The sequence below is a fragment of the Trichosurus vulpecula genome, chromosome 6, assembly GCF_011100635.1.
Source record: "Trichosurus vulpecula isolate mTriVul1 chromosome 6, mTriVul1.pri, whole genome shotgun sequence".
NCBI classification, from domain to species: domain Eukaryota; kingdom Metazoa; phylum Chordata; class Mammalia; order Diprotodontia; family Phalangeridae; genus Trichosurus; species Trichosurus vulpecula.
In genome coordinates, this window is record NC_050578.1 from 168553934 (window position 1) to 168568609 (window position 14676).

The following is a 14676-nucleotide window of genomic DNA, read 5'->3' on the forward strand; positions in this document are numbered from 1 at the left end:
ATGAGCGCAAAGACGCTCAATGAGCACGAAATGCAAGTAAAAAAATCTGTAACTACTGTATAAGACATACTCGGTTTTTAGACCCCAAATTTTTTGAAAAAGGGTGCATCTTATACATGGGGAAATATGGTATATAGATAAATATATACATATGTGTGTGTATATATGTATATTTTTTCTGTACTGTCTCTTTCTGGAGGAGTAATTCTATATCATAGTGCTGTGCTTCTCTAAGATATTTAGGGCATCTATATTTTTGTTTTATCTTTTTTTTAACCTCACAAGCCACCTTCAGAACAAAAGATGGCATAAAACAACTGATAAACCTTACAAAATTAAGTATGTATGTTTGTATATAGAGCGTATATGTATTTTCCCTTCATTAAAGGAAAATATAATACACCTAGCAGTATATTTTAAACTAAGGAAGCTTTAGTGTATTAGAATTTGAATTTTAAGCTTGAATTCTCGAATTATAAACTAGCCAGATTTTACAGGTCTTCTGAATAGTAAACTGCCAAAATTATTATAGTATAAACTTGAACTTTCAATCAGTATGAGTTTTAAGCATATTTGTAAGAAACAATTTGGAAACTTATAATAAAAATTAATAGTAAAATCACCTTAGTAACATATACTGGTATTTTTTTCTTTAGGAAGAATAGGATAAACTAATGTGAACTTCCATGTTTCTTACCATTTCTCTGTAAAAAAACAGATACAGGGAGAATGAAATTGAGATATAAAATATATCTGTCTATATGTTTTATATATGTGTATAGTGGCTTTTTATATATGTGTATAGTTGCAACAGCAAAGCTGTTGCAAAATCTTCTGGATGTAGTATGGCTAATTTTCTTCTTCTAATTTGTAAGAAATAATCCTGTTTTACATTTTGGAGCTACTTGGTAGGTCCTGTATCCTAATTTAGAGATTTAGTGGCATGATCAAGGCATGATCCAGAAATTGAAAAAAAAAACAAACTCTAGCATATTAATGACTTTTAGTTGTGAATTTCAAACATTGCCTCAATACTTGAATTTCCATTGCTGAAAACAGATTACCCACAAAATTATGGATTAATAAAATTCTCTCAATACCTTTTTAGTTAATGTCAAATATTTGAAAGACTATTACATTGAAGAGAGTATAGACTTGTTTTATTTGGTGCCAGAGGTCAGAACTAGGAGTAGCAGGTAGAAATTGCAAATCTTAAAGCATGATTTAAAGAAATCTGGCTTCCTTTAGAGCCACAGTTCTAAATCTGGAGCACATAGATCCCAAAGGAGTCCACTGATAGATTTCAGGGGATCCATGACCTTGTACAGGAAAAATAATTGCTCATATGTTTTCACTAACTTCTAACTAAAATTTAGCGTTTCCTTCAATTATAAATGTAGGCAACAAACCACATTAGTTTTGGCAGTATCTATGATTTTGTCACCAATAGAAATGATAGACATTTTCTTTTTTAAAATACTACTTTTAGCATTCTTTTTTTTAAATCGAGTTTTAAATTCTCTCCCTTTCACTGTCCCCCACCCACTGAGAAGGCAAGCAATATAATATCAATTATACATGTGAAATCATGTAAAACATTTCCATATTAGCCATATGACAAAAATGTAAGAAAAATAAATAAAGTGAGAAAACTATACTTGAATTTGTACTCAAAGTTCATCAGTTCTTTCTCTGGAGGTAAACAGCATTTTTCATCATGAGTCCTTTGGAATTTTCTTGGTTCATTGTATTGATCGAGTACCTAAGTCTTTCACAGTTGGTCATCATTACAATATTGCTGTTACTGTGTACAGTGATCTGGTTCTACTCACTTCACTTTGCATCAGTTTATATGGGTCTTCCCATGTTTTTCTGAAACCATTCACTTAATCATTCCTTATAGCACAATAATACTTCATCAGAACCATATTTTCATATTACAGTTGCCAAAGATATCTCAAAATATTTATGCTCATTACTACTTAGAAATTGTTGTAGTTGTTGTACCTGCCTTCCTACCTATATACACTCATTTGACTTTACTGGATTGTCAAAGGGATACATGACTCTGTAGCTAGCTAAAAAGGCTGTCTTGGAGGTGATGGGCTTTCCTTCATAAAAAAATCTTTGGAGTTTAGATGATCATTTTTAGCTTGTACGTTTGGCTAAGATAGATGGCCTCTGAGGCCCTGTCCTATGATCAGATTCTGTAATGTGTATAATTATAATTATCATTAGTATTATTATTATAAGTGCTACCAAACAGGTATTGTCTTTCTGTGCTAAAGTAATGGTATAGTCATAAATAATTTGTCATAGAAAATAATTTCAGTGTAATATGTAATTATGGTGTTTATCTTTTCTGGGTTGGTGTAATGCCTGTGCTGTATTTTCCCTGAGAGATCCCTCAGATTTATTTTTAAAGTAGAATGAACAGACACATTTTTATATACCTAGGAGACTTCCTGCATTTTGACTTTGGCCAGTCAGCATTTTGAGATGTTATCAAGTTCCAACCTCATCAGATTTTACTTTTTATGCATGAGTCATTAGCAGTAGCAGTACTGCTGAATATAAATGTATGGCTAGATTTCACTCTTTTTTTTCAATGTGAGCATAATACAATGTATGAAATTTTGCAATCCATAAAATATTTATGATATTGTTGGCATTGCACAGGATCCATAGCTTTCCTTTTGCTCTATTAAGTAGGTCATTATCATAGTTGGTATTAATACCCACAGTGTGTTTTACACTGTGCAGAATATATACAGAACACTTTAAATTGAAGGTATTGTGACATGTAATATATCACAATCTATTCATTAAGTATGAAATGGCACACCAGCATCTTTTCTAATATTTTTATGGCTTTAAATTTTTTTTGTCCTATTTTTCTTTTCCTTTTTTTTTGGTAGACACATGGAAAGTGATTAAACAAACATTTGAGGAAACTGAGTATTTAAATTCATTTACTTTGGGATAATTTGCACAAGGAGGGTTTTGAATAAGGAGAGAAGGTTATTAGCCTATGGGAGATAGGGTAGCTGTTTTAGGCATATGGCATAGCTTGGAAGAACAAAATAAATTTCCAGGTGAAAAAAGGTCCTATGAATAAGTTAGCTTGACTAAAATGGATAGTGTGGGTAGGAGAATATGAAGGATTCTGAAGTGATTAGAATTGTAATTGAACTAGTAGAGAACATTCAATAAGATAAATCATTTTTAATGACAAGGTATTGCTTTCAGAGGTTATGAACTGACCAGAGAGGTGTAAGGGCAAGCATTTCATAATCTACACAGAAAGGAGAGTAAAATGGTGGGTAATGACTGAGGGTATACATTTCCTATCTTACAGAGTACCTAATACATAACTGCCATCCATTAAATATATGCTGATTGATAATTTTGTTTCTCTTTAAACTACTAAGAGTTCATCATAAAGAACATAAAAAAGGATACCTGAAAGGGGGAAATAGAGAATTAATTTTAAAAGTTGATATATTGCTTATTTCATTAAAAAATTACGTTCTGGAACATTCAAAGGTTTTAGATGTTTTTAATGTTGTTGCAGTACAATTTTTTAGTACAGTTCAATTCTATGCTTGAGCAATTTGAGACACATGTAAGAGTCAATTCTGCCACTTTGTTAGCTGTCTGTATTTGATGAGCCATTTGACATTTTTTAAGTATCATTTTCCTCACCTATAAAATATATAAAATAGTATCTATCCTATTTACCTTGGAAGGTTGTATAAATATGCATAATAATACCTATCCTGTTTATCTTGTAAGGCTGTTGTAGAAATGCTAGTGTAAATTTAGTTATTTGTAACTTTGGTTTCAAATTTTCTAGAGAATGAAATGCCAATTCTTGTGAATTCCTTTTTACTGTCAATATTTATTCTAGGCAGGTATGTACAATATCATTTACAAGCAATGAAAAATCTGACAAAAACAAATAGGATATCAGGGAAACAGTCTCTTGGTTGGAAGGAATGTAGTGCCACATGGCCTGTATACAGTCTGGTGCATTTGTGACCTTTTAATATCACTGAGTTTTTATACTATTAAGAGATGATATGTAATTTTATTTTTTTTCTCCCTTAGCAAGTGTTTATTCTCTTAGAAAAGTCTTTGCTTGGTGCTCCTATACAGTTCAAATGGCAGAAAGCACAAGGAAATTACATTGCAGTTACAGGGTAAGGTAGCCAGCATATTAAAAATTATGTGATCTATTTTATTTGACATTTATGTATATAACATTAAGTAATGAAGGTAAAAGTAGTTCAAAGGATATTTTACTTTAGCACTGAAGCATAGGTTGACTGGTTTGACTTTGGAAAGTTTTATTAGTTCAGTTAGCATGTTACTAACAAAAAAATTTAAGTTATATACCATTTTATATTTTAAAGATCTAATATTGCATTTTTAGAGCTGATAATACAGTAAAAATCTTTGATCGCCATGGTCTAAAGAAAAATGAAATTAGTCTTCAAGGGTAAGTATAAAGATAGAATCAGAATTAATTTTCATAAAATATATAAATATGGAATACATAAAAAGAAGGTATATTATGGGTTGGTTTAGCAGGAAGAATTCTAGATTTGCAAATCATAGCTTTGACATTCACTAATTTTGTGACCCATAGTTGTTACTTTATCTCCCTGTGCTTTATTTTGAGAGACTGTGTGATGTAACAAGGCCATTTTTTTATTTTTCCCCAATTGATTGCCTATATCACCCCCCATAGATTCTCTTTCAGACTTTCCTTTCCCTCTTTAAGCTTCTCTCTTTCGCTTCCCCAAACCCTCCTGCTTTCCCCAGCTGAGGACCTTAACTTTGTGACTGAGAATATTGATGCCATTTGATATAAATCCCCTCTTCTATTTTCTTAATCTTAAAACCTTGATATCATCTCCCCCCTCACCCCTAGTCTCTGAAAGATGTGGCCCTTCTTGTGAAAGCTAGCCCTTCTACATATGTGCTTGATTCCACAGCAGATTGGTTCCTCTAACATTATCATTCTCTTGAAGTGCTATGTAAATGTTAGCTGTTATCAGTATGAGAAAATTGCAGGTTGTTGCAATTCACAAAAATGAGATGTTTATTTTTCCAGTGAAGACGACTTCTGCTTTAATTTTTTGTCAGTGAAAATATGGTGATTGAAGCTTCTAATCATGATCTGATCTTTTAATTGATCGAAATTTTCCATTGGTTTCTACTGAATAAAGTAGAACGGTGGTCACAAATTGTCATTGTCCAAGTTGTAAAATTGAAGCCAACCTTAAATCCTTGAACCTTTTGGGATAGAAGTATAGGAAATGTGGCTCTTGAGCTAAAGTAATAGGCTAAGAGTAGAAGGGAGTGAGAGAGGAGAAAAAGGTAATATAAACCAGAGCAGGTTAAAGATTGACTTTCTATGAACTCTAAGTCCCTAGCACACTGGAATGTATTATGATAAATTATAACAAAAACAACAATGGCATTTTGCTTGTTCAGTTTCTTGCAAATTTTAAGAATTCTAATTGTATTCACATCTCTAATTTTTAAAGCCCCTGTGTTGCTATGGATTGGGATGTAGATGGAGATACATTAGCAATAATTGCTGAAAAATCTACCTGCATCTATTTGTGGGATGCCAATACAAATAAAACTAGTCAGTTGGATAGTGGCATGAGGTAAGAAAAATATTCTTTAATTTAAAAAAGGAATGTTTTAAAATTGTATTTGTTCACAGGTGTTTGCGATGGATTTAAGAATCCAAAAATTAAAAACAGAGGCATCTCAAGGTGAAAGTAGAAAGTAAAATTTATTACGATCCTGCGGGAAAGGGCAACTCCAGGCACCAAGAGGACTGGGGGTCCTCTCAGTGTCACAGCGCGCTGGACACAGAGAATTGGGGTATTTATATAGGTCCCTAACCGCAATTCCCCCTCCCAACCTCCTTCCTCTTGGCTCGAAGATGTAAGCTTTGAGGGTACAATCTGGATGTGATAAATCTATCCCAGGGACAATGGCAAAGAACAAACGGTATGGTTATTTTTGACAAGCAGGTGACAGACATAACCTTCCCACCATTCTTATCCCATTCTCCCATCGATCTGAAGTGATAAATCTATCTTAATGACAATAACAATGAACAAATGGTTTGGTTATCTGTGACAGGCAGAAGCCAGTTGTTGGTTACCTCATCATCTTCACATTTGTGGCAAACTAACCTTTCCCATCACCCATACATCTGTGACGGATATCCCCAGCACCCTTATACCTTGTCTCCCATCATTCATACCTGAGTGGTCTTCCACGTCTACTTTGCACCTGGCTTTCCGGCTTTTCATCCATTCTCCCGAGCTGGGGGTCCCTTATCCTGGGGTCAGTGCAGAGGAGATGAGCATCCTGTGTCCTATCCTTACTCTCAGAGAATTTTATGGTTGCTGACTTATTCACCTCAACCTTCTTTCTTTCAGGCCTCTCACCATTAGGTAAACACATAGGATGTGAGCATCCTGTGTCCTATTCTTAACCTTGGGGGCCTTACGGTCACTAGCTTGGCTTATGGAGGGGAGAACATCTAAGTAGAGAAATGGTTTTACAGAAAGGAAAATATCTAAGTAGAGAAATGGGACTCACTATCCTACTTATTTCTATTTAATTCCCTTTTATGAGAAGTCTTCACTCGTTCCACACACAGGCATCCCTAATCATATGGTATTGTTCTAGGAATTTATAAGATCACAGAACTTTAGTGTTGGATTATCTATCTTAGCTTCTACATTTCCAGAATCTCAGAGTTGGAAGAGATCTCAGAAACCACTTAATTCAACTGGTACTGGAATCCAAAGTAGTTAAGTGACCTGCCCAAGGTCCCATAGTTAGTTAATGGCAGAACTGGAACTAGAATCCTAGTTTCCAGACTCTTAATCCTTACTCTTTCCACTAGACTTATTATAATTATTTATTTATGTAAATTATTATAATTTATGTAAAAGTCTTTATAGTACAAGGCATTCCTTTTCTTTGAATTAATTATGGCCTCTGGTTAACTAATAAAAGTTATAACAGTGGTATGGTCTCATGAAATAAAGTGGTTTTTTTTAGTGGATGCAGACCCATAGGGTACCTTTTCTGAGGACCCCACATTCAAGAAGCGGGTACATCAGGTGCTATTGGTTGGGGTTCATGAACTATGGTTTTGAGTGGATGCAGTTGTAGAGTGTGCTATAAACCTGGCATTGCTTGCTTGAAAGCACCCACGTGTGATTGGATGTCCCTAGAAGCTACCTATTAAGGTCATTAAATATATGTAGGTACATGTAAATTGACATGAAAGAGGCCAGCTAAGAAGTCTTTTAGATCCTGTGACATGGATTTTAATAAACCCAAATGAGAAAGATGGAAGAGAAATAGTAGCTGTGTTCTCATCCTGTTCTTGTGTAAAGGAGTGGCACTTCAAGACTTGCCTTTAGTTTTAGCTATTGCCAGTTACATTTTGACAGAAACTGTTTGAGAATCCATTGATTATGTACTGCTGTCAGTTATAAAATCAACAACACAGAGATAGGGGAAATCTCCCAGGTTATTATGCTCAGAGTGCAGGCGTCACTGAACAAAAAATCAGAACCCTTTGCCATCAGTTTTAAGCTACTTTATGTAGGTTTCTGTTACATAAGCAGGATGGGTTGAGTGGAATTTCAAAGAGCAAGTTGAGGAAGGTAATGATTTCTACATCAAAGAACAGATGACAGAAAAGGAAAATCTTTATAAGATAAACAAGAAACAAGCCAGTAGTAAATACCTCAAGCTCTATTTTGCAGACTCTAGCTAACTAGGGGACATTCTCATCTATGAGTAAGTGGTGGTAAGAAACTTAAGTTAGAAATCCTTTTATACTGTGAAGAGATACCTAGAATTCCCTATAGTTGTGGCAAGTTTCCTTAGCTACTATCCATGAATAGAGAGATACCTTTTCTATTGTATTGGGGAGGCAGTGATTAATTGGCAGCTTAAATGATTGTTCCTTGGGAGACACATGAAGCGAAAGAAGTCATTTGGGAATGGATACAGCAATGCCTAGTCTGTGACTCTTCTTATTTTATTAATTGTCTTTACTTTGAATTTGTATTCATCTACTTTGATTTGGTTAAGGAGGCATTGGTAGTAGCTTGTGAGTTTTGGATTTATTTAGTTGATTAGCCCAACAGTACTTTGAACCTAAGTGTAGAAGGGAGATAGCTGGTAAAACTATGAGAGTAAGCAATAGTAAAAGCATGAGCTGTAACCAGTCTTGGTCCTAGAAAACAGAAATTAAAAAAAATTGTATCTTATAGGGTAGAGACATCTGTAAAGATGTTTATGAAAGAGGTAAGGAACTATAAGAGTGGAATGTGCTATAAACAATTACATGTCATTGTTTTGTCAGTGAATTTTACTTAATTTGTGTAATTTTTTTTTGGTTCAGTGGTCTGTCAGTCAGGAAATAAACATTTATTAAGTACCTATTATGTGCCTGACACTGTGCCAAGCACTAAAGCCTTATCTAAGGAAATTTCCTGGGGTTTCAGGAGCTCTCTGTGAGCATCCTAGAGCTGTCTTTATGGAATCTTTGTCCAAAAGGTCCACAGCTGGGTCTCATATCATTGCACCTGGGAACAAAATTAAATCAATCTGCTTCAGGTCTACTCCATGGTATTTTGGTTCAATACAGCTCCAGTAGGTAGTATGGGTGAGAGGATGTGTGTGTGAGTATGTGTTAAGGTGTGTGTGCGGGGGTTGGGGCGGTTAACTCAAGCTGTAAGTGGGCAAATCCATCTGTTTCCATTAGCAAATGACTCAGTTGTGTGACTGTAATTAATCAAGAAATCATTGTTTATTAAGTGCCTACTATGTATCAGGCACTGTGCTAAGCACTGGGGATACAAAAAGAAGCAAAAGATAGGGAATTAAGAGAGAATAGGGAAGCCTTCTGGAAATTAGAAGTTTAACTGGGATGTGAAGGATATCAGAGAAGCCAGGAGGTAGAGATAATGGAAGGAGAACATTCCAGGTCTGGGAGATTGCCAGGTGAGAGGTGGAATATCTATAGTGTAAGAAGCTTGGAAAAATAGGATGGGCTAAGTTATAAAGGGCTTTGAATGCCAAATAGAACCTTTTATATTTGATCCTGGAGGCATATTAGTAGATAAAAAAATATTTGTTCCTGTCTCAGACCAGTAGTAAGAGTGCCCTTGGATCCTGTGTAGGTCAGCTTCTGTTTGGTATAGGGCTTTGGTAGATACTTGCTAATTGTGGGTCAAAGGCAGCTGAGAAAACTAGCGTTCTATTTCGTGACAAGCGTGGTATAAATAAAGCTATATCCAGGAATAAATAAAGCCACAACCATGTCCAGTGGCAGTAGATAGAAGACACCAAAGTAGAGGAATGTCATCAGTAGGGAGAAAGGAAGAAATGAGAAATGGTTGCAAGTTAGTAGTCCAGTGGATAAAATGTTGGACCTGGAGTCAGGAAGGCCTGAATTTAAGTCCAGTTTCGGAAATTAACTGTATGACCGTAGGCAAGCTTTCTGCTTCAGCTTCCTCATCTGTAAAATGGGGATAATAATAGCACCTATGTCCTAGGGTTGTTGTGAGGATAAAATGAGGTAAAATGCTTTGGAAATCATGAAGCCCTACTATAAATATTAACTGATATTGGCATTATTATTGTTACTACTTAAGACCTTTTAGTTGACAGCTTTAGGTAATTTCTTGCTCGAGGGCTTTGGTAACAATCTACTAATTGCAGATCAAAGGCAGCTGAACAAGACCTACTGAGTATAAATCCTTGCCCAGGCTGTAACTGAGCGCCTGGTGAATAGTTGAGGCAAATGGGCAATTTGCCAGAGCAGTCAGAAGAATGATAGAACAGACAAGTCTAGAAAGTATGTATAACAGGGAATTTAAAAATGACCTGCAGAGGATTCTTTTTTTGTGTTTCTGTCAGTGTCAAGTAACAGTTCAGGGGAAGAAAGCCAAGTTGGTCTTTTATTAGAGGAACAGGTGAGAGGATTGGGAGGATGCCTTATTTATCCCCTGGTTATTAGAAACTGATGTATGGTGAATGTATGTAAGAGTTCCAAAGGGAAAACAGATAAATTATGAGGAGGCACAGGAGAATTCTAGCCTGTATTTGAAAGTTTGAGGGTTGGAGGTAAAGGGAAGAAGGAATACTAACTTTTCACAGCTTTATAATAGCAATTCTCTTTCCTATGTAATTTCTATATAATAGGAATCCCTATGTAATAGTAATTTCCTGTATAGATGGACCATCTGACAAGGAAAAAGCTCTCTTTGCTCCAAGAAATGATTTTGAGAATCCATAAATGCTGTCAGGAAAGTGGTCATCCAGTACTGATCAGAGGCAGAAGAAATAGGTAGTGGTCATTGGTGATTTGTTGATAAACATTACTACCACTTGTAGGTATCAATATACAAGAGACATTTTAAGAATAGGTTTTATTTGGTTAGGCCGAGCTAATATAATAAAAATGACAGTTATACCTAAATTAATTTACTTATTTAGCACCATACGAATCAAACTACCAAAAATTTTATTTTACAGAGCTGGATAAAATAATAACAAAATTCATCTGGAAGAACAAGAGGTCCAGAACATCTAGAGAATTAATAAAAAGAAATGCTAGGGAAGGTGGCCTAGCCATGCCAGATATTAAACTGTACTATAAAGCATCAGTCATCAAAACTCTTGGTACTGGCTAAGAAACAGAGTGGTGGATCAGTGGAATAGGTTAGGCACACAAGACGCAGTAGTCAATGATTATGGCAATTTACTCTTTGATAAACCCAAAGAATCCAGCTTCTGGGCTAAGAATTCACTATTTCACAACAACTTCTGGGAAAATTGGAAAATGGTAGGGCAGAAACTGGGCATAGACCAATATCTTATACCATATACCAAAATAAAGTCAAAATGGGTTCATGATTTAGGAATAAAGGCTGATACTATAAGCAAGCAGTTTGGGAGAGCAAGGAATAGTTTACCTATCAGATTTATTGGAAAGGAAAGAATTCATGACACAACAAGAGAGAGAGCTTACAAAATGCAAAATGGATAATTTTAATTATGTTAAATTGAAAAGTTTTTGTATAAAAAAAGCCAATGCAACAAATATTAGGAGGGATGCAGAAAATTGAGAGAAAATCTTTACAACTAGTGTCTCTGATAAAGGCCCCATTTCTAAAATATATAGGGAACTGAGCCAAATTTATAGGAATACAAGTCATTCCCCAATTGAGAAATGGCCAAAGGATATGAACAGGCAGTTTTCAGAGGAAGAAATTAAAGATATCTATAGGCATATGAAAAAATGCTCTAAATCACTATTGATTAGAGAAATGCAAATCAAAACAACTCTTATTTACCACATCTCTCTTGTCAGATTGGCTAGCATGACAAAACAGGAAAATGATAAATGCTGGAGAATATGTGGGAAAACTGGAACACTGTTATGTTGCTGGTGGAGTTGTGAACTGATCCAGCCATTCTGGAGAGCAATTTGGAACTATACCCAAAGGGCTATAAAAATGTTCATACCCTTTGACCCAGCAATACCACTTCTAGGGCTGTATCCCAAAGAGATCACACAAGTGGGAAAGGGATCTATATGCACAAAAATATTTTTATAGTGGCTCTTTTTGTAGTAGCAAAGAATTGGAAATCAAGGGGATGCCCATCAATTGGGGAATTGTGGTATGCGAATGTAATGGAATACTATTGTGCTGTAAGAGAAGGGGAAGATAAAGGATTCCATAATAACCTGGAAAAACCTACATGATATGCTGAGTCAGTGGAGCAGAAATAGGAGAACATTATGCACAACCACAGATATATTGATTCTGTGATGAATAAGCTTGATAGACTTGGCTCCTCTCAGCAATACAAGGTTCAAAGACAACTCCAAAGGACTCATGATGGAGAGAGCTATCTACATCCAGAGAAAGAACTGTGGAGTCTGAATGCAGATTGAAGCAAACTGTTTGCTCTCTCTTTTTTTCTTTTTATTCCCTTTTGTTTTTGTTTTCCTTGGTTTTGTTTCTTCTTTCTCATGATTCATTTCATTGGTCATAATTCTTCTTTACAACTTGACTATTGTGTAAATGAGTTTAACGTGAAGTTAATATGTAGAAGATATATTGGATTCCATGCCATCTGGGAGAAGAGAGAGGGGAGGGGGAGGAAGAAAATCTGGAACTCAAAATTATGCAGAACTGAGTGTTGTTAACTGAAAATAAAAAAAATTAATTAAAAAAGAATAGGTTTTATTTTATATACTTAGAGCACAGGCTCAGGGTATCTAAAAATGGCCACTGAATACTGAAAGTTTTCATAAGACAGTCTCTAGTTTTTTTAAAAGTATAATTAGATTTTATAGCTGTCAAAAGGGAAAGGGAAAGGTTTACATTTCAAAAATAAACTTATAAAATTATATCAGACTGATGAAGAGTAAGGAGGTTTACATGTCAAAGGTAGCAAAGGGGGGAAAATTACGTCAGGCCAAGTTGTAAAATGATTAACAAACCCTGAGGTGAGTTACTCTGGAATTTACAGCAAGCAAATGGTAATAATAAAAATGACCTAGAAATTCTTTTATTCTTAAGCAATTAATCATTCAAGGTAAACTATTGAAAGTCTTAGCTAAATTTCATACTATAAGGAAAGCCTCAGCCATTTACATGATTTTTCCTTACAAATAAAATGGCCATCCTGGAGCCAAATAGAAAGGATATTAAAAACTTAGAACATTGGTCACTCCCTGTTCAAGTGTACCAAAATCATTCTTACATCAGCAGTAGTGTGGTATGTTGTCTTACTGAGGCATGTATATGTGGCATATGGTGGAGAGATTTTTGAGACTCTTTAAACCTAATGACTACCACCTGGTTTGGATGATTCATGTAGGGACAAGTGTTACTACCAAAAGGAAATCAAGTACAAGGACTTCACACTTGTTAACTTAGAATATACAGTTTTAGATAGGATTTAGTTGTATTTACTTACCAATACAACAGCATGGTACTGGCATATAAAACTAAGAAATTGAATCTGACTTCTAATTTGTGAGTTTCATTCATCAGGACCAGAAGAACTACAAGGAACAGAAATACTAGTGGATATGATTGCTGAGACACTTGTCAGTTATTATAAAAAAAATCATAGACAGTATAGCAGCAGCCCTTGTTATTCCTCTTTGATCAGCAACAACCCTGATGTCTTAGCATCCATGTAGGAGGAACCTGCAGCTGGCATTGATCTTGGCCCCACTTATTCCCGTATCAGAGTCTTCAACATGGATAAGTGAAGATCATTGCTAATGACCAAGGAAATAGGACCACCCCAAACAATGTTGCCTTTACCAAAATAGAACATTTAATTGGTGATGCTGCAAAAAAATCAAGTTGCAGTGAATTCTACTAAGTGTCTGATTGGTTGCAGATTTGATGATGTAAAGTCAGATATGAGGCATTGGTCTTTCACTGTGGTGAAGGATGTAGGCATGTCTGAGGTCTAAGTGGAGAAAAGAGAAACCCAAATCTTCTATTGAGCAGTATCTTTTATGGTCTTGACTAAGATAAAGGAAATTGACGAAGCTTAACCTTGGGAATACTGTTAAAAATGCTGTGGTCACAGTACCAGCCTACTTCAATGATTTCTAATGTCAGGCCAACAAAGATGATGGAACATCACATGTCATGTATTCCAAATCATCAACGAACCAACTGCTGTTGCTGTTAATGATGGCTTAGACAAAAGGGTGCCAAGAAAAATGTGTGAATCATTGACCTTGGAGATAGGTAGCACTTTAGATGCCTCTACTAACCATCAAAGATGGCATCTTTGAAGTCAAATCCACACCCAGGGACATCTAATTGAATGGGGCTTTGACAACTGCATGGCCAACCATTTCATTGCTAAGTTCAAGTGAAAGTACAAGAAGGACATCAGTGAGAACAAGAGGGTTGTTACCTCTTGTGAATGTGCAAGGCATACCTTTACTACCCAGGCCAGTATTGAGATTGATTCCCTCTGTGAAGGTATTGGCTTCTATATACCTTTATCACTTATGCCCATTTTGAAGAGCTAAGTGCTGATCTTTTCTGTGGTACACAAGAGCCTGTGAAAAAGGCCTTAAAAAGGATTCCATAATTCAAAGATTTATGACATTATCTTGGTGGGTGGTTCCACTCACATCCCCAAGATCCATAAACTTTTGTAGGACTTCTTCAGCGATAAGGAGCTAAACAAGAGTATCAATCCCATTGAAGCTGTTGATTACGGTGCAGTTGTCCAGGCTGCCATCTTGTCTGTGGATGAATCTGAGAACGTTCAGGACTTTCTGCTGTTGGTTGTTATTCTTTGTTCCTTTGGTATTGAAACTGCTGCTGTTATGAGAGTTCTGATCAAATGCAATACCACTGTCCTTACTAAGCAATCACAGACCTTTATCACTTATTCAGACAACTTGCTTGCTGTGTTTATTTATGAAGGTAAGAGAGCAATGACAGAAGATAACAACCTACTTGGCAAATTTGAACTCACAGGAATTCACCTTCCCCCAGTGGTGTTCCTTAGATTGATATAAGCTTTGATGTTGATGAAAATGTTATCCCCTGTCTGCTA

At 35.6% G+C, this 14676-nt stretch overlaps 1 protein-coding gene across 1 annotated transcript in view; it reads left to right on the forward strand.

Annotated features, from left to right (window-relative positions):
• LOC118854835 (WD repeat-containing protein 19-like) overlaps nucleotides 1-14676 on the forward strand; it is a 157633-nt gene continuing 142957 nt past the window's right edge. Inside the window, 4 exon segments of the mRNA XM_036765055.1 lie at nucleotides 1-36; nucleotides 4111-4202; nucleotides 4436-4501; nucleotides 5556-5681. Of these exon segments, the coding sequence (XP_036620950.1) occupies nucleotides 1-36; nucleotides 4111-4202; nucleotides 4436-4501; nucleotides 5556-5681 (320 nt within the window).